General features: G+C 42.2%; 1 protein-coding gene across 1 annotated transcript in view; it reads left to right on the top strand.

Moving 5' to 3' along the window:
- KCTD1 (potassium channel tetramerization domain containing 1) overlaps positions 1-22,692 on the top strand; it is a 93,011-nt gene that overhangs the window by 558 nt on the left and 69,761 nt on the right. Inside the window, exon 3 of the mRNA XM_012725782.1 lies at positions 10-1,363. Coding sequence (XP_012581236.1) covers positions 10-1,363 — 1,354 coding nt within the window. The remainder of the gene's footprint in view (positions 1-9; positions 1,364-22,692) is intronic.

Here is a 22,692-nt window from a genome sequence, read left to right as displayed (position 1 = left end):
GGGGGACAGCGCCGAGCTGGACCCCGACGTGCTGCAGCGCCCCGAGCGGGCCCGGCTGAGCGAGAACACCCGGCTGGCCACCCGCTACGCGGTGCGCATCTTCCGGGAGTACCTGAGCGAGAAGGCGCAGAGCCCGGACTTCGAGACCATGGACAAGGGGGCGCTGTGCCGCGTGCTGCGCTCCTTCTACGCCGAGGCCCGCTCCAAGAGCGGCCAGCTCTACAGCAAGTCCTCGCTCATCAGCATCCGCAGCTCCCTCAACCGCTACCTCAACGAGCCCCCGTACTGCCGCACGCTCGACCTCACTAAGGACCCCGAGCTGCGCAGCGCCAACCTGACGCTGGCCGCGGTCATCCGCAAGCTCGAGGAGCAGGGCGCGGGGCCGGTGGTGCAGAAGCAAGCCATCACGCGCGCCGACCTGCGCAAGCTCTACACTTCCAGCGTCTTCAGCACCAACACGCCCTTTGGGCTGCTCAACAAGGTCTGGTTCGAGACGTGCATGTACTTCTGCACGCGCGGCCGAGAGAACCAGCGCGAGCTGGAGGAGGACTCTTTTGGGCTGGCCATGGACGAGGACGGCCGCAAGTTCGTCTACTTTAAGTCCCTCGGGCCCTACCACAAGTCGCGCTCTTCCTCGTGGAGCAAGAAGCGCGCAGAGAGCAGCGACGAGGAGAACTTGCCCCGCATGTACGAGACGGGCACCGAATTCTGCCCCTATGCCAGCTTCGTCAAGTACCTGTCGAAGCGCAACCCCCTCTGCAAAGCATTCTTCCAGCGGCCCCGGGACCACTGCAGTGAGGGCGATGTAACCTGGTACGAGAACAAAGCCATCGGCAAGAACTTGCTGGGCACCAGGATGCAGATGCTCTCTAAGGCGGCCAAGCTCTCCAAGACCTACACCAACCACTGCATAGGCGCCGTCTCCATCGCCACGCTCAATAGCATAGCTGGCATTGGCACCAAACTGGGCTCGCCTGCCCCTCAGGGCTGCTACTCCGAAGCTCTGAACGGGGCGGCCCGCCACCACTCCCACCACCCCTCAACCCATCCCTCCCACCACCACCGCCCCCAGCCATCCTCGTTGGGCAACACCTATATCCTTCCCAAAGACAGCCAGGTCGGGCCCGACGTGAAATCCGAGGCTGCGCCCAAGCGCGCCCTGTACGAGTCGGTGTTCGGGTCGGGGGAAATCTGCGGCCCTTCTTCCCCCAAACGACTTTGTATCCGACCCTCCGAGCCTGTGGATGCGGTGGTGGTGGTTTCGGTGAAACACGACCCCCTGCCTCTTCTGCCAGAAGCCAATGGGCACAGAAGCACCAATTCTCCCACAGTAGTTTCACCTGCTATTGTTTCCCCCACCCAGGTAACCAAACCAAACTCTATGCATGAAATGTTTCTCTGGTGGCACTTGGGGACTAACTTGTGCAGGTCTGGGTTGGGGGGAAGTTTTGAAAAGTAGCACGTATACTGAACCGGGTTTGATTTCACCTTTAACGCTCTTGGGGCTTTTCAGGAAAGTTTACACCTAATTTTAAACGATTTGAGAGGGCCTGCTAACTGACCAATCACTGCTTCCGGGTAACACTTAAAAACTTCAAAGCTCATAGAACAAAAGTTCACCTCTCTGCAGCCTCCCTCCATTTGAATGCATGAATTTTATAAGACAGAGAGTAGGATTACAGTACATGTCATGGAAGCTGTTACCTAAAATATATTTGATGAAAGCAATCATTAAAATACTTAGATGTGCACCCTAACTTAGAAGGGTAGAAAAAATGATGAATTTTTAAAAAGAAAATATGCCAATCCCACTTCCTGTAAGGGGCTAGGGAATGGAGAGGCTGGCAGTTGAGTGCCAAATTATACTGTAACATGTAGTTGAAAGTTAAGTGAGTTTCCATAAACTAAAATCACTTGTCAAAGTTGTTAGTCACATGAAAATGTGGTATCTACACTCCGGTCCAGGCACTCTGCCCTCTGGTACACAACATGCCACTGAGACACTCCTGTGTGTCTCTAGCCCATGGAACTCACCATCAAGAGAGTACCGAAGACTTGGAAAGATAAAGACAAAAAAAAACAGAATTTGAAGTAAGTGTGCTAGCCTCTGAGCATAGGCATCTTGGGTAAATCAGTGCCCCTCTGAGCTTCAGAGTCCTCGTGAAAGATAAGGAGCTGTGTAGACACTAAAATTGTTCAATTCTAAGTTGTACTAAATTCTGGGTCCTGATTGGAGACTGAGGTGGTCACCTCTTGTATTATTTTTCCTAGAGGAAAGTGTTCATGTTATTAAAGCCATACTCATTTTTTGGATACTCTTCTGCGGGAGCCAGTAACCAGATGTCTTTGGGGGCAGGAACAGCCACTGGAGGTTTTTTACAGCACATGCAGAAGTAGGAATTTCCACTTTAAGTCAAGAGGTGTAGTGCAGGCCCTTCAGGAACAGATGTCAGGAGGTACCTCTGTGGAACCTTTTTCCAAAGTGGAAATTCCAGTTCTAGACAAACTGACCCTTTCAAACGTTTGCCAGCTAATCAGCAAGCTTCAAGGCCAACTGAGAAAGGGGCTGTGAATGGTAATATAAACACTAAAGTTCTGTAAAATACACAAGACCTGTAGGCTCTGTGTCTCTGTGCTTCCAGTGTGTGGAGTACATTTCTGACAGGCCAGGAGGTTGTTTTAAGGAATTTGAAGGATGGACAGGAGAATTCTTTCTTTGGAGAATTGAGGTTTGCTTTTTCTGTGAAAGCAAAAATAAATGTTCACAGTCTTCTGGTAACGTAAAAACCCTTAAAATGTCCTGGTTGTGAGCTGCTTCTGATTTATTAACAGTTAAAAGCCTGTGAGAGTTTATTAAAGTATATATCTGCTTGGAATAATAATGAAACAATTTGACTGCTCTTATCTTGGTGCTGGTTTCTTGACCCCAGTGTCATAGAATCATGAGTCAAAATCTACAAAGCATTGGGGGAAGGGAGGTGTTAGATCATTCAAAATCTTTTAACTGAGGGAGATAAATCAGTCTGTAAACCTAAATATTGATTATTTATTGTCTGATAACTCCCAAGTTCAATACAGATTTTTGTGGCCATGTGTTGGTTATAACTGTGGCTTTCAAACATTGTTTTTGTTAATAGTCTTGTAGTTAAAACACTACAGATGTTGTTCTTTTTGCATGTATTTATTAGTCAGCTTTCACTTCTATTAAAGTTACACTTTTTAATCACTGTTTAGCAGTTTAATGGCACTCCAGTAATAACTGTAGAGCTCACTGTCTGAATTTGGAGCACTCTAAATATGAAATGGATGTTTAGTTTAAACAGAAAACTGATAAATAAATTAAATTTATTTCCCCTGTATTGATTAAAATCACAGCAAGATTGAGGTCCAGAGCATTTCCTGGGGATTTATAGCCAACTGGAGTTACTGGCCCAGAGCATTGCTTTAGGTCATCAGTTCCTCTGGCCCGTCATTTCCCCAGGAAATGCCCTGTGTACCTCCAACTTCGGTCATTATTACTTAATTATAAACATAGGCTCTCTAACTTTCACACTGACTTAGCCTCATCAAGTCTGTGGCACTGAACCCCCCCTTTGATGATGTTATACCAGATTTGATGATGACATGGTCACACCTGGATGTTTGATTGATTTTTAGCATTGCAAATTTCTCCAGAAAAGTCTGTTTACATGCATTTATTCTCTTTACTTTTTGAGGGTATTAATGAGTGGGTCATTTATGGGACTGGTCAAAAAATGAATGTCATGCTCATGCATTCACAAAGATTATGGAGTTTGTGATTTTTACTCATGTAAAAATGTCTTAACGTTTGGGGCAAAGAGAGGGTTGTGGTTGACAGTTGCTTTAAATGATTCACTCTTTAATTTTTTTTTTTTTTTAATTTTAACATGCAGGGCATTTGGAGCTCCTTTCCCATCACATAGCTGTTCTCAGATGATGCAGTTTTAGTACAGATGATCCCAGCTCCCAGGGAGAGATTGTGGTACATTTTAAAAGATTCAGGGCCTCCCTGGTGGTGCAAGGGGTTAAATCTGAGCTCTATGAACCTATCAGCAGCCACTGCAACAAGAGTTCCATTCCCTGCCAAAGAGCTAACTTCTCCTGTCTCACCTGCTGCTCCCTTAATTCAGCAGTGTATGACAGGAGGAGCTGCCTGTTCTACCCCCAGCTCTGCCTCTGGTGAATCCTCTCACCCCCCACACTTCTGGCCTATACCCCAGCTCTTGTATGCATAAACAAAAAAATAAATCTTTTTTAAAAAGTAAATAAAAGATTCGGCATCATGGGCCTTCCTGGTGGTGCAGTGGGTTAAAGCACAGCACTGGGAAACTATCTGCAGCCGCTTTAGCATGAGTTGGATCCCCAGCCAGGGAGGGTGACCCACAAGGCTCAGCAGACCTTTCCTGTCCCCTCAGCAGTGTACTTTGTCCATCTGCCTGTTCTGCTCCCCACTCTGTCTCTGGTGAATCCTCTGACCACCCCTGCACCTCTGGCCAGTTCTGTATTCTTAAATAAATAAATCTTAAAAAAAAGATTGAGCACCTTATCCCACATCTTCATAACTGTTCTCTTTGCATGAGAATATAACATTTTACCTGTCTCTGAGAAAATGGTTCAGTTTAAAAGGATGATAGAGATTTGTAACTATTATTTATGGGAAAAAAGTATACTAATTCATAGTTTACATTCTAAATCTCACGATATTGTGGCTAAGGTTTTAAAAACTGACCTCTCCAATAGCAAGCAAAAATTATCTCCCCAAAATGCACTTAGCTTGTGACAAAGGGATCTTTATTTGCATTTATTTGACCTTAATTCAGGTTATTTCTAGTAACACTTTTTTTTTAAAGATTTATTTGTTCATACAGAACTGGGGTACAGGCCAGAGGCTCAGGGGCAGCGAGCAGCTTCACCAGAGACAGAGTGGGGAGCAGAACAGACAGATCTACTAAGTACACTGCTGAGGGGAGCAGCGGGCGGGTCAGGAGAGGTCTGCCGTGCCATGTGGTCACCTCCGGGGCAGGCGGGAATCGAACTCATGCGGAAGTGGCTTTAGTTTCTCAGTGCTGTGCTTTAACTCGCTGCGCCACCAGGGAGGGCCTCTAGTAACACTTTTAAGGAATTCTGTAAGTGGGAAATCTATGAGTAGGAAGATTCTGGGTCAGTGCATATCAACTATTTCTGTTTCATTATCTTCACTAGGGGCCATAGTAAGTAACCCATTCTAGTTTTGAAGCTAAAAGTTGGCAGCCTCCTTGTGAGTCTCACATAGACAATCATGACATTGCCTCTGAGGAGAAACCAAATGTTAAAACAGCACCAGAGCCAGTTTTCATTCAGGTGCCATAGTGTGGGAAGGGAAGAAAAAGCATGCATGTTACAGGTTACTGAAATAATCGCCAAAACTTTATTTTGAATTTGAAGACTAGATGGAAAGATGCCCTTTTTTTTTTAACTTAAAGATGGAATCAAGCCATGTTTAGCAAGTAAGTAAATAAAGATTTACTTATTTATGCATACAGAACTGGGGTACAGGCCAGAAAAGCAGGTGGTGGGGGTGGTGAGAGGATTCACCAGAGACAGTGGGGAGCAGAACAAACAGATCAATGAAGTACACTGCTGAGGGGAGCAGCAAATGAGACAGGAGAGGTCTGCTGCACCATGTGGGTCACTTACTGGCTGGGGAATCAAACTTGCACTGCAGTGGCTGCGGATGGCTTTAAAGTGATGAGACGTAACCCCTTGCGGCATCAGGGAGGCCATGTTTAACAACTTTTGAAGTCTTTTTTTATCTGGTTATCTTGAACTGTTATCTTGGTTATCTGGAACTTTTATAATCAGCTTCCTTATTTAAAATGGATATTTTCCTGATTTTCAATTTCAGTTTGTGGTTACATTCTTTTTTCTACTGCAGGAATGTTAGCTCTTCTTTATGGAAAGTTCTCATTGGTGGAGAAACTAAAAGTCATTAACATAAGTATATAACTTTCATTCAGGAAACAATTACTGCGCATCTACTATTTTGGCTTTTGTGCCAAGAATCTTTATAAATTAATCCATTTTCCACTTGGTCAATCATTGGCAAGATTTGGCCTCATTAAATATTGAAGCGAGATCAAAATAAAGTTAAAAGGTAATGTACTCTGTTTTGCAACAGTCATTTTAGGAAAGAAATTTTTACTTTTGCACATTAATATTTCAATAGTATAACAGTACTCAGGTAGATAATTTTAAAATTCTGTAAGCCCATGTGTGCGTCTCTTGTTTAATCTGATCTAGGAAATAGATAAACAAGTATTTGTTACCAACAGAGCAGTTGATTTCTGAAACTTAAATGTTTGTATCACTCTTGTTTCAAATTCTGGCTCCCCAGAATTTGTCAGCTATAGGCCATTCTCTTGTTATTGCAAATAGATTTCAAGCTAGAAGAGCCCCTTTTTCTAATAGGATTGTTTAGGCAGGTGCTAACTTTGGTTCCAGCCAGTCAAAGCCCTGCTTCAGTTATTTAATAAAATGTGCAGTTTTAAGCTACCTTTTGGTATCTTAACTGTCATTTCAAAAGCAAAATTTATATAGTAGCTACTGTTTAGTTACATGTGTTGGAAATCTTAAGAACAAGCATAAACTAGCAATCTGTCATATCCTAGAACTTAGATTTATTTCTATTGCTTGAACATTTATTATGACACCAGTTAGTCAAGATTCCTTTTTAAAAATATCCTCAGAGATTTAAATAAGGGATTAGGAGAGTGGGAATTAATTAGTCCAAGAGAAATATTGATTAACATCAATAAACTAAATACAGCATAACTTTAGGATTTGGGAAATTATGCAGTGGCATACTTGCTCATTTAACACTGGTGGTGTTGTGAAGATTCTGCATTCAGTTCAGTCATTGTTACTTGAGTCTCTTTCTACCTAAGAGCTGCCCAGAAAAACAGAGCTCTGTCCTCACCCTCAGTAGGGGTTAGAGAGGATCAGCAGGTTAATGAACCTGAAATCATTCTCTGCATGATCACACAGACATCACAGTGGAAACAGATGAACATTTAAAGTTTTAGGCTCCATAAAGTTTTGGACAGTTTACAGGCTTTCAGATTTGGAAAAATTTGTCTTTGCCTGCTGTTCTCTGTCAAGAGAAGGTTGACTCTGAATGCTATAGAGTGTTTACAACAGAGAATGAGCTTCTTTATGATCTAGAAATAAAGGAGAATGTCAACTATTAGATATCTTTCTTGTAGTAGGGGCTCTGGAGTGAGATTAAAACTGCATGTGAAGTTGCATGACCTAATGCCCATGGTCATAAACTAGACATTAGTATGTCCACTAGTGCTGCAGAAGGCTGTTCTAATTAGACATGTTTTAGGTTTTCAGTGATTCTCAATGTCCTTCTGTTCAGTGCTTTTACTAGTGACCGATAGCTTTATTATTACTCACATAATAGCCTGAACTTTGTCCAATTCTTGGGTAACCATGTTTTCAAAATAATGTAAGAAGGAAATAGCTTACCATATTCTAAATCTAGATAATCTGAACTTAATTGGAGCTTTATCATAGCAGTATATTTTGGGACTGCTTTGGGAACCCCGATGGGAATTTTCTTTTTTATTTTTTGGAGTCCCACTACCCTCTGAGATTTGTCATTTACATTTAGTGATTTCAAACAGTCCCATTCCTGCTGGCTCTCCAAGCAATGAGTTTTATGACTTTGGTTATCTAGTATTTGGGGTGCAGGGATGTCCGAAGGTGTGGAGGAGTGGTTTGGAAATGATAAAAACCTCCCATGTTGAATCCATTTATATAACTCTGGGAAACAGAAAACTTCCTAAAGCTTGCAGGAAAGCTATAGAGGCAGGCTGGAGCAGCTTAGTTACTTCCACCACATCAGTCCATTCTGGCCTTCCACCACCTCCGCTCCATCTCCACCTGTATCAGAATGTAAGCCTTTCCTGGGAGAAACTACCCTTACCCATACCTTGAATTACTACTTCCCTCTGATCATGCTGCCAGCCAACCCTAGAAGATGAGCTTTTAAGGAAAGAGGTTTAAAAAATGTGTTACTTGAAGGGGTTGACAGATTTAAGAGAATGTTAGGTTGGAAGCTTTGTGGGGAAAGGAGAGGAATTCAAACAGGAATGCTGAAGGATGACAGAGATAAATGTCACTTCCTTTAGAAGTAATTCAGTTGCCAAATTAGAATGTCAAAATGAGTTTGAAGTTTGTAATCATCAGTTGTTTGATGCCATGTCCTCACTTGTCAGGTGTCTTACCATTCAGGTTCCGTTCTTCCTCTCTGAACAGAAAAAGGGAACTATTATTTATAGCCCCAGCCTCCACTTGGGTCCTTTGCATCACATGCCAAGGACTGAGCTGCTGAGTATACTATGTATATTCCAATTTAATGATGGTAGATTTATCTCCCTCTTGATGGGTAGACAATGTTCATAGATAATATGTCCATATAAGTATAAATACATTGTAAACATTTGAGAAAACTACATGCTTCATTTTGTTATTGTCTGACAAATAGGTGTTTAATAAGAGTAGTTTATTCAGCATGATTGCTTTGAATACCTAGACTTGCTGTGGTTTTTGCCACATAGCTTTTAAGGAATGTTATTTAGAATTTTGAGTTATTTTACCATTCCTAGTTTCCTGGCAGTTCTGGGTCAGCTAGTAGAAAACTGAACCAGATCCAGAAAGGGGATGAGTGAAGCAAGTGTGGGGCCCAGAGGCTCTCCTTTTCACTGGGCTACAGTCCCCAAAGACAACAGGATTCCCTGTTACTTGATGTCACAACCTCAGATTTCATAGTGTGAAGCAGAATAGAACCACTAGTAATAACTACTAAAAGGTTAAAGTGGTCAATCTCAGCACCACTTGGGAACTTGGAAATGCAGAATCTCTCCACTTGTCCCCCTGAATCAGGACCTGCATTTTAACAAGATTGCCAAACAATCTATGTGTGTAGAACATCTTGAGAATGGTCTATGTGATGTCTTATTTAAACTTCAATGGAGTCCTTCATGAAGTTATATTTATTATTTTCAGCTTATAAAGGAAGAGCTAAGATTAAAATGTTGACTAACTTGCATAAGGTCTAACAATTGTTGAGTAGCTACTCCAGATTTGAATCTGGGCCTGTCTAATTCGAAAGTCTGTTTTTAAAATCCATGGTATGTTGACTCAAATTCTTATTAATTATTCAAATTAAAGAATCCAGTAAAGAGAAGATGAAATAGCATAAGATTCACATCACAACCGTAGATACTAGAGCAACTTAAGAGGTGAATGTTAAAATACAGGAAGGAAAAATAACAAGACAGAGAATACAAAGGAACATTTCCAGTATGTTGCATGCTTGCATTTTGCTCTGTGGCCCCTGCTTTTGGTGGGGGGAGAGACTTGAAACAGCCTCTTTTGAGAAGCCTTATCACATAGCAGTTAAGAGCAGACCCTTGAGCTAAATCTCAGCTCTACTCAGAATCTCCCTGGACTTTCTGTGGTAGGGGGGTGGTAGTAATACTTATCCCTAGGGTCATCAGAATTAAATGAGTGCTACTAGAAAAGTGCTTAAAGCATGAGTACTCTGTGGATATTTTCTGTTGTTTTAGCATCTTAGCATAGAATAATTTGAAAAACTGCTGCTGTTGCTGATGAAGTCCCAGTTTCAGTCCTCAGGTTTTCTCCTGTAAAGGTATTTTTACAAGCTTGCCCAGGAGCTGGGCCAGAGCTCTCTGCTGCTACTGCTGCTTTGGAGCATCCCTAGATGGGGCAGTAGCCTTGTCTGTTCTGCTAGGTGGGAAATCTCCAGATGCCTCTTGTGCTGTCACTTACCCTCCTCCTTCTTTCTGTTCTCAGAAAAGCCTATCCATACAGATGTGGATGCGGATGCGCTATCCCAAAACCGGTTTTCTCTCCTCTGTTTTTAAGGTTTGCATCTGCCATGGCCCAGGTGGGATTTGTCTGCATTACCCCCCACCCCACCACCACCACCACCACCAGGTGTGTTCTGCAGACCCTCTCCATTTCTCTTAACAGTCTGGGGAAGGTGTTAAAGAGGGCTTGGGAAGCTACCCGATGGACGTGATTGGTGTCCAAATGCCAGCAAATTCACAGGGTTGGGTTAGAATGAGTTAACCACTTTTTACAAGAGATAAATTTTATTTAGAATGCTTTGGGGGTCGGAGAACAGTCATAGTACCTGTCCCCTTCAAACACTTCAAAAATATGACAAAGGTCCTTAAAGCAGTAACTTTCTGTTTCTACAACAGGATCTATATAGGGCTACATCCTATGATCCGGAGTATTTGCATTTCTCTAATGGATAATTTAACTATACTTTTTAAATAAAATATGTAAATATTGTTATTAAGCAATTCATGAATTGGGCAGCATCCCATCTCCCATGTAGAGAAGAGCTCCCTTGACTTTTGTCTTTGAGACTATCGCAATCCCATTTAAAGTTGAGGTGTACTCATGTATGGCTTGAGTGGCAGAGTAACAGGCTAGTGTTTTGATGCAATTTTGCTGACCAACTAATGACCTCTTGTGACTTGTTTTCGGTTTGACAAAGTATCCTTATCAAGTAGAAATGGTTGATATGGTGCAAGGATTTATTACCTCTCATTCAGTTTGCCCTTCAAATATTTACAGTCACCATAGTCCTTATAGGATAAGTTTGTGGGCTTTTATAATTTCATTAAATCTATTAAAAATATCTGCAGCTAATAATTTATTAATCCAACTTATCTGAAATGTTGGTTTCTATTTTGTGACATTTTTTCCTGACAAAACTTCAAGTAGACTTTAGATATTTTATACCATCTGAATCAATTTTTCATTGATTTTTTTTAACCCCGGGGGGGGGGGATACTTTCAGATTGCTTATTTTTTGGTAGATAGCAATTCAAAAACATATTGCTGTAGAACCATGCAGACCTAAATAAAATTGTAACAAATATATCAGAAGACTACTTATGTTCATTTTATTTCCCCCTCTCAATTTGGTGTTCATTCATATGTTCAGTAGGTGTGTTTCTCAAGTGATGTCACCGGCCCAATTCTGTCATTTAACTAGACTTGAGTGATGTGTTTCAGAACCACCTCAGGACTTACGGGGTGATCAAAAAAGTCCAGGTGAAGGAATTTACTATATAGGATTCATGTATGAAAGTATTTATTGGGCACATACTGTGTGCAAGTCTTTGGAGATAATACATAGCTTAGAAATAGTTAGCAGCTCCTGGAGAAACTACAATGGAAATATCTAGGTGAAATCCAAAGGAAGGCTGCCTGGAGAGGAAGGAAGAAGAGGGTCTTGTCTCATGTAGTGACTGTTCACATGTCAACTGTGGAGAGTAAATGGTGTGTATTACTGTTTAAAAATGAAGCTGAAGGTAATGGTGTCCTGACCAAACTGAAAGACTGAACATTCAAACCTTAAAAATGTAAGGAGAATGTGAAAAAATAAAAGAATGCCTTGTCAAAGATTTAAGCCTTTTCTTTGCTGTAACATTGAGAACTCTTGTGAAAGCCTTTATATACTGTTCAGTTGTCCCAATACAATGCAATACCACTTTTGGAATTCCTGGAGTTATTGCACAAATATCCAACCTCAAAATATGTGGATTAACAGCTGGGTGGATGTTTAGAGGGGCCGATGTATAGTGAGATGTGGTATTGGGTTACAGCTTACATTTTAATGCCAACTGTTCTGATTGCTGGAAGCCCTGTATGGTAGCCAACGTTAATTATTTCACATCTCAGGCTGAGAGGCCTCCGATGAGTGTGTGCTTGCTACGGCACATATGAATAATGCTTTTCTGGATGTGATTTCTTGGTAAGGTTGCTGTGCGAGGCTCCTCCCAATGCCAGGTACTGGGTGAGGTATACAGAAATGACACAGATAAAACGCTAGTCCTTGAAGGAATCACTTACAGCCTCGTGGAGGAGGCAGACGAGTATCCAGAAAAATAAACCCTAATGGGACTAACCATGAGAGACTGCACACAGGCAAGCTGAAAGGGAAGGGTAAAACCTGTGTATCCCCATTCTACAGATGAGGAAAACTGATCCTCAAAGAAGTTTGTAATTTTTCAAGTTTACTTAGCGACTGAGGAGCACTGTTAAATTTCCAGTGGTCCAGGCCTCTTGGGCAAGGTACATCTTGTAGCTAAAGCTAGTTACAAAAGTTGTGCTGTTAGGCATTTTAAAAAGGATGCTGGTGGTGCACAGTATATGGGTGGATGATTTTTTGCTTGTGGAGTTTAAGGAAAATAATGATATGGATCAGGGTGAAATAGAGTGGCCCAGTCTCCCAAGTGTCACAACACACTCCAGCTGTCAGTGAGTGGCCTGAAGGAACAGTAGATTGATTAGGGGCTAGTCAGACAACACCCGTGACAACACCGAGCTCCCTCTGGCCAGCCCCCTTCCTCTTTAAAGGTTGAGAGTGCTGCTGACTACCGCCCCCAGGTTGGCACTTACTGGGAGAAGGCGCTGGAGCTCCTCCGTTCTTGTTCTCTGACTTTGGCAGTTAAAGACTTGCTCCCCAAGGCCTTCAGTCTTTTCCTCTTTCCTCAGAGCACTTAATTAAAAGAAAAAGTGAACACAGTTCTGATACAGAGTTATGACTAGTAAAAAGAACCAATAAAAATGGCTATTAAGTGCCTGACAAATAGAAAATGTTTAATAATACTGGGGCGCTTTATGGGACAAGGGTTTACCTCTTGGCAGGGGATGACAGGCCTGCAGTGGCGGCTGTGCTCACTGCTGCTCTTGGCAGGCGCTCCTTGCCCAGCCAGGACGGCAGGCACTTCAGCGTCTGCCCTCCTAGGGTCACCTGATTTCTTATTGCAAGAACATTCCTGGGAAGAGACAGCCACAGATATGTAGCCTTGCAAGTGATAGCAGATAACACAAGGGAGAAAGAAAGGACATTGGGGTTGGGGGGGAGAGGGAGGGCTGGAAGAGACCCAGTGAGGGGTGGGAGGGAGGGGAGGTATAGGAAGTTGGGAATAAAACTAACATTCCTGGGACCTCCCTGGTGAAGCAAGGGGTTAAGCTCAGAGCTATGAAGCAATCTGCAGCATGAATTCCATCCAAGCCACAGCTGTCTTGTCCGCTGCAATCAGCAGTGTATTTCAGTCAATCTGCCTGTTCTGCTCCCCACTCTTATCTCTGGTGAATACTCTCACCCCTGCACCTATTACAGAAACGCCAGCTCTTATATACATAAATAAATAAGTCTTTAAAAACAAACTAACATGCCCTATCTGTAGGTACTAACTAGACTTTCCAAAGTTCTAACTAGACCACATTAAAGTAGTTAACACTCCTGAGTGGTCTCAACTAAGTTACTTAGTTTCTCATTTGTTACACCTTAATGGGGATATTACTATTTTAAGTAAAATCCCCTAATAAGTGCTCAATAAATAACTTAATGTTTTAATGACAGTCTAGAAGAAAGTAAAGAGGACTGTAAAGGCGTTTTAGCTGATCCTCCATAATCTCCTAAATCTAAGACAAGGATTGAAAAAGGTCACATAAAATTTATAAACAGAAATCAGCCTCTTAATGATTTTTCATTTGAATATGGGGGCACTAGTAAGCACATCCTAAATTTGTTGGAATAAATAAATAGCTTAATTGTATAGTGTCTTCTAAACTTTGATCTTTAAACAATGCTATTACCAGATGATAAATTGCAGGGTTTTTTTTTTTAATAATAGTTTTTAAAACATTCTCATGACTCCAAGCAGAAAGACCTCATCTAGATACAATAAAGAGTATGAAACTTTTTGGCAAAATATTGCATAGAACAGTGGCACTCTGTGTTAAAGTATTTATTTGAAGTTATGTCATTCTCAGCTCTTTTCCTACTTGACAAATAATATACTTGCTCAACTGACATAAATCATTAACTCATATTTTAGTCTCCATTCAGTTTACACTAACTTGTTTAGAAATGAAGTCAGTAAACATTATCTGCACCATTAAATATGAACTGCATCTAAAATAATAGCCTTTGAGGCTTTGCTTGGTATCAGAGCTACACATCTCATTCCTGAAGAACTTGCACCATGATCAATCCAGTAGCTAACATACCCGTGTAATACGTTACTGTAAATACTGAATGGACATTATTCCACCTAATCCTCATGACAATCTTGTAGGTTAGGAGAGATTAAGTAGCCTGCCCCAAGAAAGTACAGAAAGGAAATGGCAGACAGGCTGTAGCCTAGGGCTCTTGTTCATTCATTCAGTATTTATTGAACACCTACTATGTGCTGATCCCTGACAGCCTGTAAAGAACAAGACAAAAGGTCTTTTGTGGACTTGACATTCAATGGGAGCCGCAGACCTTGAAACTAACAAAGCTGTCTATTGAACTAGATCAGTGACTACAGACCCCTCCTCCTGATGTGCTTGCCCCCTCCTTTCTCATTTGGGTCTCACCCGTAAGAAGCAGGCCACACACACTGACCATTCATGCTAACCTAATCATGCCTGAAACTGTGAGCCCAGAACTGGCCTGGTCCACTCTTCCAGATAAAGGCAGTCACTGGCCTGGGACTGGCCTGGTCTACTCTTCCAGATAAAGGCAGTCACAGATCGATGGGTCTCCCTAATTAAATATTAGGGAGAGGGTAGGTTACTGTATGGAGTAGTTGTTAGCTCACTGACATTCTTAAGAGTTCAGAGTGGATAACACAACTGACCTCCTTGACTTGTTCATTAAGGCAAGTAAACAGCGATCCGGAGAGACTGCGTAGCAGAATTGGGCCAGAGAGTTGGGAATTGATCAAGCTCATAGACTTCTGGGATCTTTTTCCTGGTTGACAAAACCCCCTTTCACTTGCTCTGTTATCTGTAAGCGTTACGGTGTGACTGCATCAGACTTATTTAGGTCGAGTCTCCCCCTGGACGTGGTTCTGCCACCCTGTCATGCTGCTTGAGTTGCTGGAATCTGTTTTCCTCTCCCTACACGTGGGCTTTCTGAATAGATCTGTCCGAAAGTCTCCTGTAAAAGCAAGCAGCTTAAGTGTCACTGATGGACTCAAAGGACAATATTAACATAGGTAGCCACTTGTTGGTGAAACACTTAGTCCACCTTTGTGATACTTAAGAGTTATGAGGTTAGTATTTCAAAATGACAAATCAACTTGCAGCTGTTGGTTAAAGCTAAACTGTATCGTAACCTTACTGGGTGTTAATCGGGCAAAGTCACCTAAACCCACTGACAAGAAGCCCTTCTGTGTGTGTGTGTGTGTGTTCCCTCTTGCCTTTTAAAAGGACAGGTTTATTAGGAAAAGCAGAAAAAGACAGTCACAGGTGGGAAGTCACAGGTGGGCAGGAGAGTTGCTGAGAAGCTCTTCGCAGTAAGATAGCTATTAGGAATACCAGGCCAGGGGACCTTGACAAATCCTTTGCAGTCTGAAAACCGATGATTCTGTTCTGGCAGAAATGTTCTGCAAATCAAGTGTTTGTAAATTAGAGATTGCAGTCTGAATACACTGAGGGACTGCAATCTCTAATTCCTTGATGCGAATTCTAGTATCTATTTTGGCTATTTCAAATACAACATACTTTGGTATACATGTAATGTCTCTTGCCATTTCTGGTTGTGATAGATATATATATATATACATACAATATATAAAGTCTTTTTCACAGTATTTGACTTAATGTAATATATAAAGTAATATATCTGATTTGATTTATTTGAGCACATGGTTGAACTTTTCTGTTGTTTGGGGATTATTTTATCATTTATTTGTTATGTTCCCCTAAAAGGTTGAATATTTTCAAATGCAAAAAAAACTATTATTTTATGAATTTTGTTCATTCTACCCATTAAAGAAGGTCTATATCTGGACCCTGGCCTCTTTTGCTCACTGCTCTAGTCCCAATGCTTTGTGCAACGTTAGGCACACAGCTCAAAAGTATTTGTAGAAATGAATAAAAATACTTTACTTTTATACTTTAAGGTTAATTTATAATCTTTGCCCGCTTAGCCTTGGACAGAAATGATCTAGTTAATCCACATCAGAAAAAATGAAAAGTGGCCCTCCCTGGTGGCACAGCGCATTAATGCACAGCACTGAAAGCGAGCCACTCCCCTCAGCGGTGTACTTCATTCGGCCTGTTCTGCTCCCCACTCTGTCTCTGGTGAAGCCTCTCACCGCCCCTGAGCCTCTGGCCTGTACCCCAGTTCTGTATGCATAAGTAAATAAATCTTTTTTTTTTTAAATGAAAACTACTTCTTTAGAAAAAAATTTCCTCCAATAGCACATAAAGGAAAAAAGAAACAAGCACCTTTCCTTAAATTCAGTTGCACACCTCTGTGTGCCCCTCATTATGTTGTCCTTTGAAGGGTTCAGTGCCCCTGAAAAGTCAGGTTTGCTTTCCAAAGGTAACTTGTTCTCTTCTGTTGCAAACTTAGTGCACAATGGGAATCAAGACCACCAATAAATCACCAAGCTAGGTAACAACGTGATGGCAGTGACAGCCGAGCTGTCCACACCGAGGGGTGGTCTGGCTGGGAGGTTGTGCCCCTTGGGCATGATGGAGAGCGGGACAGAGATGGCCCCTCAGCCTCGCTGCTGCAGCTCTCTGCCAAGTGCCCACTGCTCCTCTTTGTGTCCTTTCCCCAAAGACCTCATTTCTTCGCCTTTCTCTGCTGATCCTCCAACCTCATCACAACTAAGAGAAACCCTTTATAAAGATACACATTTTGATTGATTTTAGTATTTGTTCAAATTTTGTGCACAACTGAGGCTTCTCGGAGAGGAAGCCCCAACTTTAGGAAGTCAGCGTGATAGTTTGGGCATAGGGAAGAGTTCTTTTTTCTTGTCTTTCTATGTCTGTCTGACCAGGATTCTCTCTTGGGTTTTGATGGTTGTTACTTGGCCTCTTCTCACTTTCCTAGCATTAATTTTATTAAAGTTAAGGCATACTAAATCCTCTGTTAGAAAATAACAATGCCTATTGTCACTAATCCCATTTTCCTCTTTGAAATTTGATTATTCACTGCTACAGAAAATAAAAATCACTCCTCTCAAAATTATTTAATACTGGGCCCTCCCTGGTGGCGCAGCGGGTTAAAGCACTGCACTAAGAAGCTTAAGCCAATTCCGCATGAGTTCGATTCCCACCTGCCCCGGAGGTGACCACATGGCGTGGCAGACCTCTCCTGACCCGCTCGCTGTGTACTTCATTGATCTGCCTGTTCTGTTCCTCACTCTGTCTCTGGTGAATTCTCTCACCCTCGGCATCTCTGGCCTGTACCCCAGTTCTGTATGAATAAATGAATAAATCTTTAAAAAAAATTATTTAATACTGTTTGGAAGCTGATGTCTGTTCTGGTTTAGGCACAACCTCCTTAAGTTAATTTCTTCTTTAATGCAGAGAATATGGCCTGAGAGGACAAATGCAGTTGATTAAAGGACATACACTTACCTGTTTTTCCTTCTTCTTAACAACTTTTTCTTTTCTTTAATGTGAATATTAAATTGTAAAGTGATTTATTTATTTTATTTTTTAAATTATGGTGACGTTAGTTTACAAAACTGTATATGATTTAGAGATTTAGGGTCACCTCCTTCAAGTTTTGTTACCACCCCACACCTACCACCAAGACCCTCATAGCCCCCTACACAGCACCTGCCCTTCTTTGCTCTCCCATACTCCTCCTCCCCTTTGATGATCTCAATTCTAAAGTCATATTTTAAAGTTTGTTATTGCTTTAGCTTTATTGCTTTGTTTCTCCCAGTGTTCTACGTATAAATGACACTATTTGATATTTGTTTTTCTCCTTCTGCGTTATTTCACTTAGCACAAGTCCCCGCTAGTTCCATACATGTCGCAAAAAAAGAGCTAATCTTTTTTATAACTGAATAGTATTCCATTGTGTATATGTACCACATCTTCCTAATCTGCTCAACTGTCTTTTGGCACTTTGGCACAATGAACACTGTCTTTGGCACAGTGTAGCTATTTCTTCAGATTAGTGTTTTCATTCTTTGGGTAGATACCTTGGAGTGGATTGCTGGATCATGTTGACCCATGTTTAATAGTTTGAGAACCCCCCCCCCAACCCAGGATGTTTTCCATAGGGGCTGTACCAGTCTCTGATCCTATCTACAGTGTATGAGCACTCCTTTCTTTCCAAGTCCTCACCAGCACTTGTTGCTTCTGGTCTTTTTGATATGGGCAGCTTTCATCTGTTTGAGCTGGTATCTCATTGTGGTTTTGATTTCTATTTCCCAGATAATTATTTATGGTAAGCATTTTTTTCATATGCCTGTTGGCTATCTGTAAGTCTTTGGAAAAATGCCTGTTTAGCTCTTCTGCCCATTTGTTATTAGGTTATTTGTTTTCTTTTTTGTTGAGTTATGTGAGTCCTACCTATGTAGATCTTAGATATCAGCCCTTGTCAGATATATGGTGTGCAAATACTTCCTCCCATTCAGTATGGCATCTTTGTTTCAACGACAGTTTCTTGTACTGCCTAGCACTTTTTTTCTGTGGCCTATTTCTTTTGGTTTTATTCTCTCATCGACTTTATTCTTTGATTTAACTCCAAGGGGATTAAGGGAAAACAAAGAAGGGAGGAAGGATTTTGATATGAGAAACATGGTGGAGGAAGCAACATGGTTGAGCAGGAAGTGCATGAACAAAGACCCTGTGAGAGCAAAGAGCATAGAGCATTTTCAGAACATTCTAGAACAGAGCGTCTGTGGACTTTGGGCATAATGAAGGTGAGAGAAGTGGTGAGAGAAAATTGAAGGTTTTGTGAGGACCTTATGTCTAGGCAGTGTTAAGGGTTTCAAACTTCATCTTATGGTATGGACAATTATGGGAGAATTTTAAACAGAGGACAGGATCTAGGATCTAATTTGCTTTCTTGTTTGTTTTTGAGTAATATTTCTTCTGTTGAGATGTGGACCATGTATTGCAGAAGAACTAGAGCACAGAGAAAGGTGATTGTGTCTAAGAACTAAAACAATGGTGGTAGAGGTGGAGAGAAATAGTAGATGCTTCTGAGCTAATTGGGAAGTAGAACCCCCAGAGCATGGGGGTGAATGTTGAGGAGGCGGAGGGAGCTGCTGGGTCACCTGTGGTGCTACATGTTGTAAAAGGGACCAGAGGGCGAGTCGCCCTGGGGAAACATGGTGGTCAGTTCTGCTTTGGAAATAATGAATTTGAGAAGCTTTGGGACAAGCAAGTGGAAATATATGTTGAAGAAGTAGGTAAACAGGTCTAACAATAGTATGGGCTGGGGAATTGAAAACTGAAAGTTCACAGTTTGTAGAAGCTATTTGGATTGAATTACTGTGCTTTGTAAGAAATCTTAGTGGGAGAACAGAAGGGCCCCCAACAAGCTGGAATATTGGAAGCAGGGCATGGAGCCACCTGCGGTGCGACAAGGGGGTGGGGGAGAACTCCTGGAGTATAGAGTTTCAGTACCAGAGGGAGTGGGGGACTTTATTAATGCAGCTGAGATTTCAAGTAAGATGAGACGTTGGTCCGTGTGTGTCCCCTGACTTCTCCATGAGACCATTAGTATCTTATTTTCATAGGAGCAACTTTGTGGGGGTGATGAGAAGAAGCCACACTGGAGTAGGCAAGGGAGCCATGAGGTAAGGAAGGGGGAGCAGATAGGGCTTCTTTGGGGATTGTCTAACCAGGAGAGAGGTGTGATAGCTGAAGACTAGAGAGGAGGTGGTGACTTGGGGTTTTTTTTTGGGGGGGGGGTTTCCATAGATTTTTAAGATGTTCCATGATAGTGGAAGGAGTCAGAAAGAGCAAGACTGATGGAGAGGTGACAGGATGGGGGCGGGGGTGTGGAATGACCAGCTGTGGATTGCTTTATTCATTTTTTATGTACTTTTCTAAAATCGCAGAGGGGAAAGGCTGACCCAGCTTGGAATAGGGATGCTGTGGCCTTGCCTCCCACAGCCTGCTCAACTCCTCTCCCTTCTGGGCCACTTTGCTCCCAGGGGAGTCTGCTTCCTGCTCAGAAAGGATCCTGGCTTCCCTCCTAAAGAAATTTCTTTACATTTAGGAGTCCTCCCCATTTAGGAAGACAGAAAAAGAACAGTGACTATCTTTTGTAGATTAATTGTGTCATTGACAAAATGGTAGATCAAGTTCAAGGTAGGGGCCCACTTGGTTGAAAGAAAAGCAAGATAAAATAGGGACACTTCTGAAAAATATTTTTCTGTCAGGGATTGGGCGGAGGAGTTATCTTCTATACTGAGTGTTTAGTTTCTTGGATTTCAGATAGGCGCTTATTAACTTTACTTTGACAGTCTTTAAGTGTCGTGCATGTATGCAGAGAATTCTAGATTTCAGTGTGAGTTAAGTAAATGTTCATAAAGAGATAAGACAGTCTTTCTATTTGATGGCATATTCTGGAAAAAAAAATGTATGTCTGTAAAAAAATCACAACCATTGCAAACAAGAAATTTTTTTTCTGAATAAGCTTTATTATTTTTCGAGCAATTTTAGGTTCAAAGAAAAATTGACTAGAAAATAGAGTGCCCCCCAAAAGCACGCACAGCCTCCCTCATCATAGGGCAGCAGAGTGTACATTGCTATAATGCCCCACAGTGATAAATTCTTCACACCCAGACTCCGTGGTCACTGTGAGTGTCCACATTTCATGTTGTAAATTGAATGCAGTTCTGTACAGTGACATGCATCCACCCTTCTAGGATCACACAGAGTGTGCTCTGCCAGTCATCTTCCCCTATTTATTTGCAGTAATCCTCTTCCCTGTAAATATAAAATATTGTTTGTAGGTCTCACGTCTCTGAAGATCTTGATAGGGCCTCAATAATAGCTTTGTTTTCTTTTGGTTGCTTTTGTATACACACACACACAAACACACACACACACACACACACAGGTCAGTGAAACCTGGAGTTAGGACTTCAAAGCAATAAGGTATCTAATTCCAACTTTCTTCTCTCTAAGCATTTCCCTCCTCCATCTGCCCCCTTTAAACTCTTCTCTGGTCAACATCTCAACAGAAGCTTTTTTCCTTCCTCCTTTGAGGGTCTGGAGAGAGAGCAGACAGAACTGCCTTGACCCCAGTCTCACAGCAGGGCAGTCATCTGAGGGGGTGTTCCTCGCCTCCTCAGTATTACTAACTAGATTTCTATTCCTAATGGGCAAAGAGGAGAAGCTGGGCATATATTTTTTTAATTATAATGGTTAATTTTTACATCATTTTGTGCCTTTTTTCCATCTCAGTTGTAATCCCCATGGGCTTCCCATCACCAGTTCTCCCGTGTGCCATCACCATAGTCCAGCGCACTTCCCCCCCACCCCCTGCTTTTGATCCCATTCCCCACTCCACCCCTGTAAAATGACTCTGGTACATAGCTGTTCATTATTATTCCCACCCTCCACCCCCTGGGTCCTTTATGCTCCTGCTATGAGTGAAACCATCGGTATTTTTCTTTTTCTTTCTGGCTTATTTCACTGAGCATGATCCCTTCCGAAGCTGGGTATTTTTAAAGAACCTGACCACACTGTTCACAGTAGGTTCCTTAAAAGTCAGAGAAAAGTAGTTTGGGGATGAAAGGACTAAGGCCTTGACTCTGGAGCTCTGATGTTTACTCATTGCTGTGTTGCATACAAAATATGTTGCTTTAAAGCCTAGGGAAACTGGTCACACGAAATCCTGCAATTTCGTTGATGAAAAAAGGTCCCCCCATATGCAGAGATCTACCAATTCTAAGGGCAGGAACTTCGTTATTATTAAGCTTCTTTATCTATACAGTGATCTCTATTACAAAGTCTTTCTTTTAAAAGTTTAATTTATTTATTTTTGCATAGAAGTACTGGGGTATAGACCAGAAATGTGGGGGCTGAGAGGACTCACCAGAGACAGTGGGAAGCAGAACAGGTAGATCTACTGAAATACACTGCTGAGGGGAGCAGTGGATAAAACTGGAAAGGTCTGCTGTCCCATGTAGGTCCCCTGGCAGGGATCGAACTCAGGCTGTTGTGGTGGTAGCACTAAACTTTAATTCCTAGGCCACCAGTGAACACCCCCTCTCCCCCATTATCAAGTCTTGACACAGCAGTTCCTTGGTTTCCAACCCACATTTAGGGATGGGGGTAGGGAAGCTGGAACCCCTTTTTGGACCCCCGTGATGTCTTTGCTCTTTTCTTATCTTCTCACTGTTGCTGTTAATCTAGTACTTCTCTACTGATTTCTCCATAGTCAACACAAGTGAGTGTAGCCACAAAATCACAGGCTCGTAGCGCTTGATGTTTTCTAATATGTACTAAAGCACATAACTATTTCTAAATAGTATCCTTGTCAATGACCCTGCATGTATGTAGGAAACCTGTTCCGCTGTTAGGGAGGACCAGTCTAGATCACAGTCTCATAGAGCTGGCAGGGACCCTCCCCGCCCCCCCGCGCCCCCCCCAGGTTTCCTTAGGTTCATGAATTGAAACCCAGGGAGGTGATGCAAGATGCTGACTCCCTCCTCCAGTGGCTCCCAGGTATCCAGAAATGTCCAGGAATGACTCCTTTTTGCTGGTCTCATTTCACATGCAACTAACTCACAGACATTCATCCTTGGATTTTGTTTTTCCACCCAAAGAAAAGCTGGAGGGTCCAGGGTCCAATAAACTTAGGGCCCC

The sequence above is a fragment of the Condylura cristata genome, unplaced genomic scaffold, assembly GCF_000260355.1.
Source record: "Condylura cristata isolate star-nosed mole 26May11 unplaced genomic scaffold, ConCri1.0 scaffold00016, whole genome shotgun sequence".
Classification (NCBI taxonomy): domain Eukaryota; kingdom Metazoa; phylum Chordata; class Mammalia; order Eulipotyphla; family Talpidae; genus Condylura; species Condylura cristata.
Note: the sequence above shows the minus strand (reverse complement) of the source record. Positions and strands in the feature narration are given on the sequence as shown.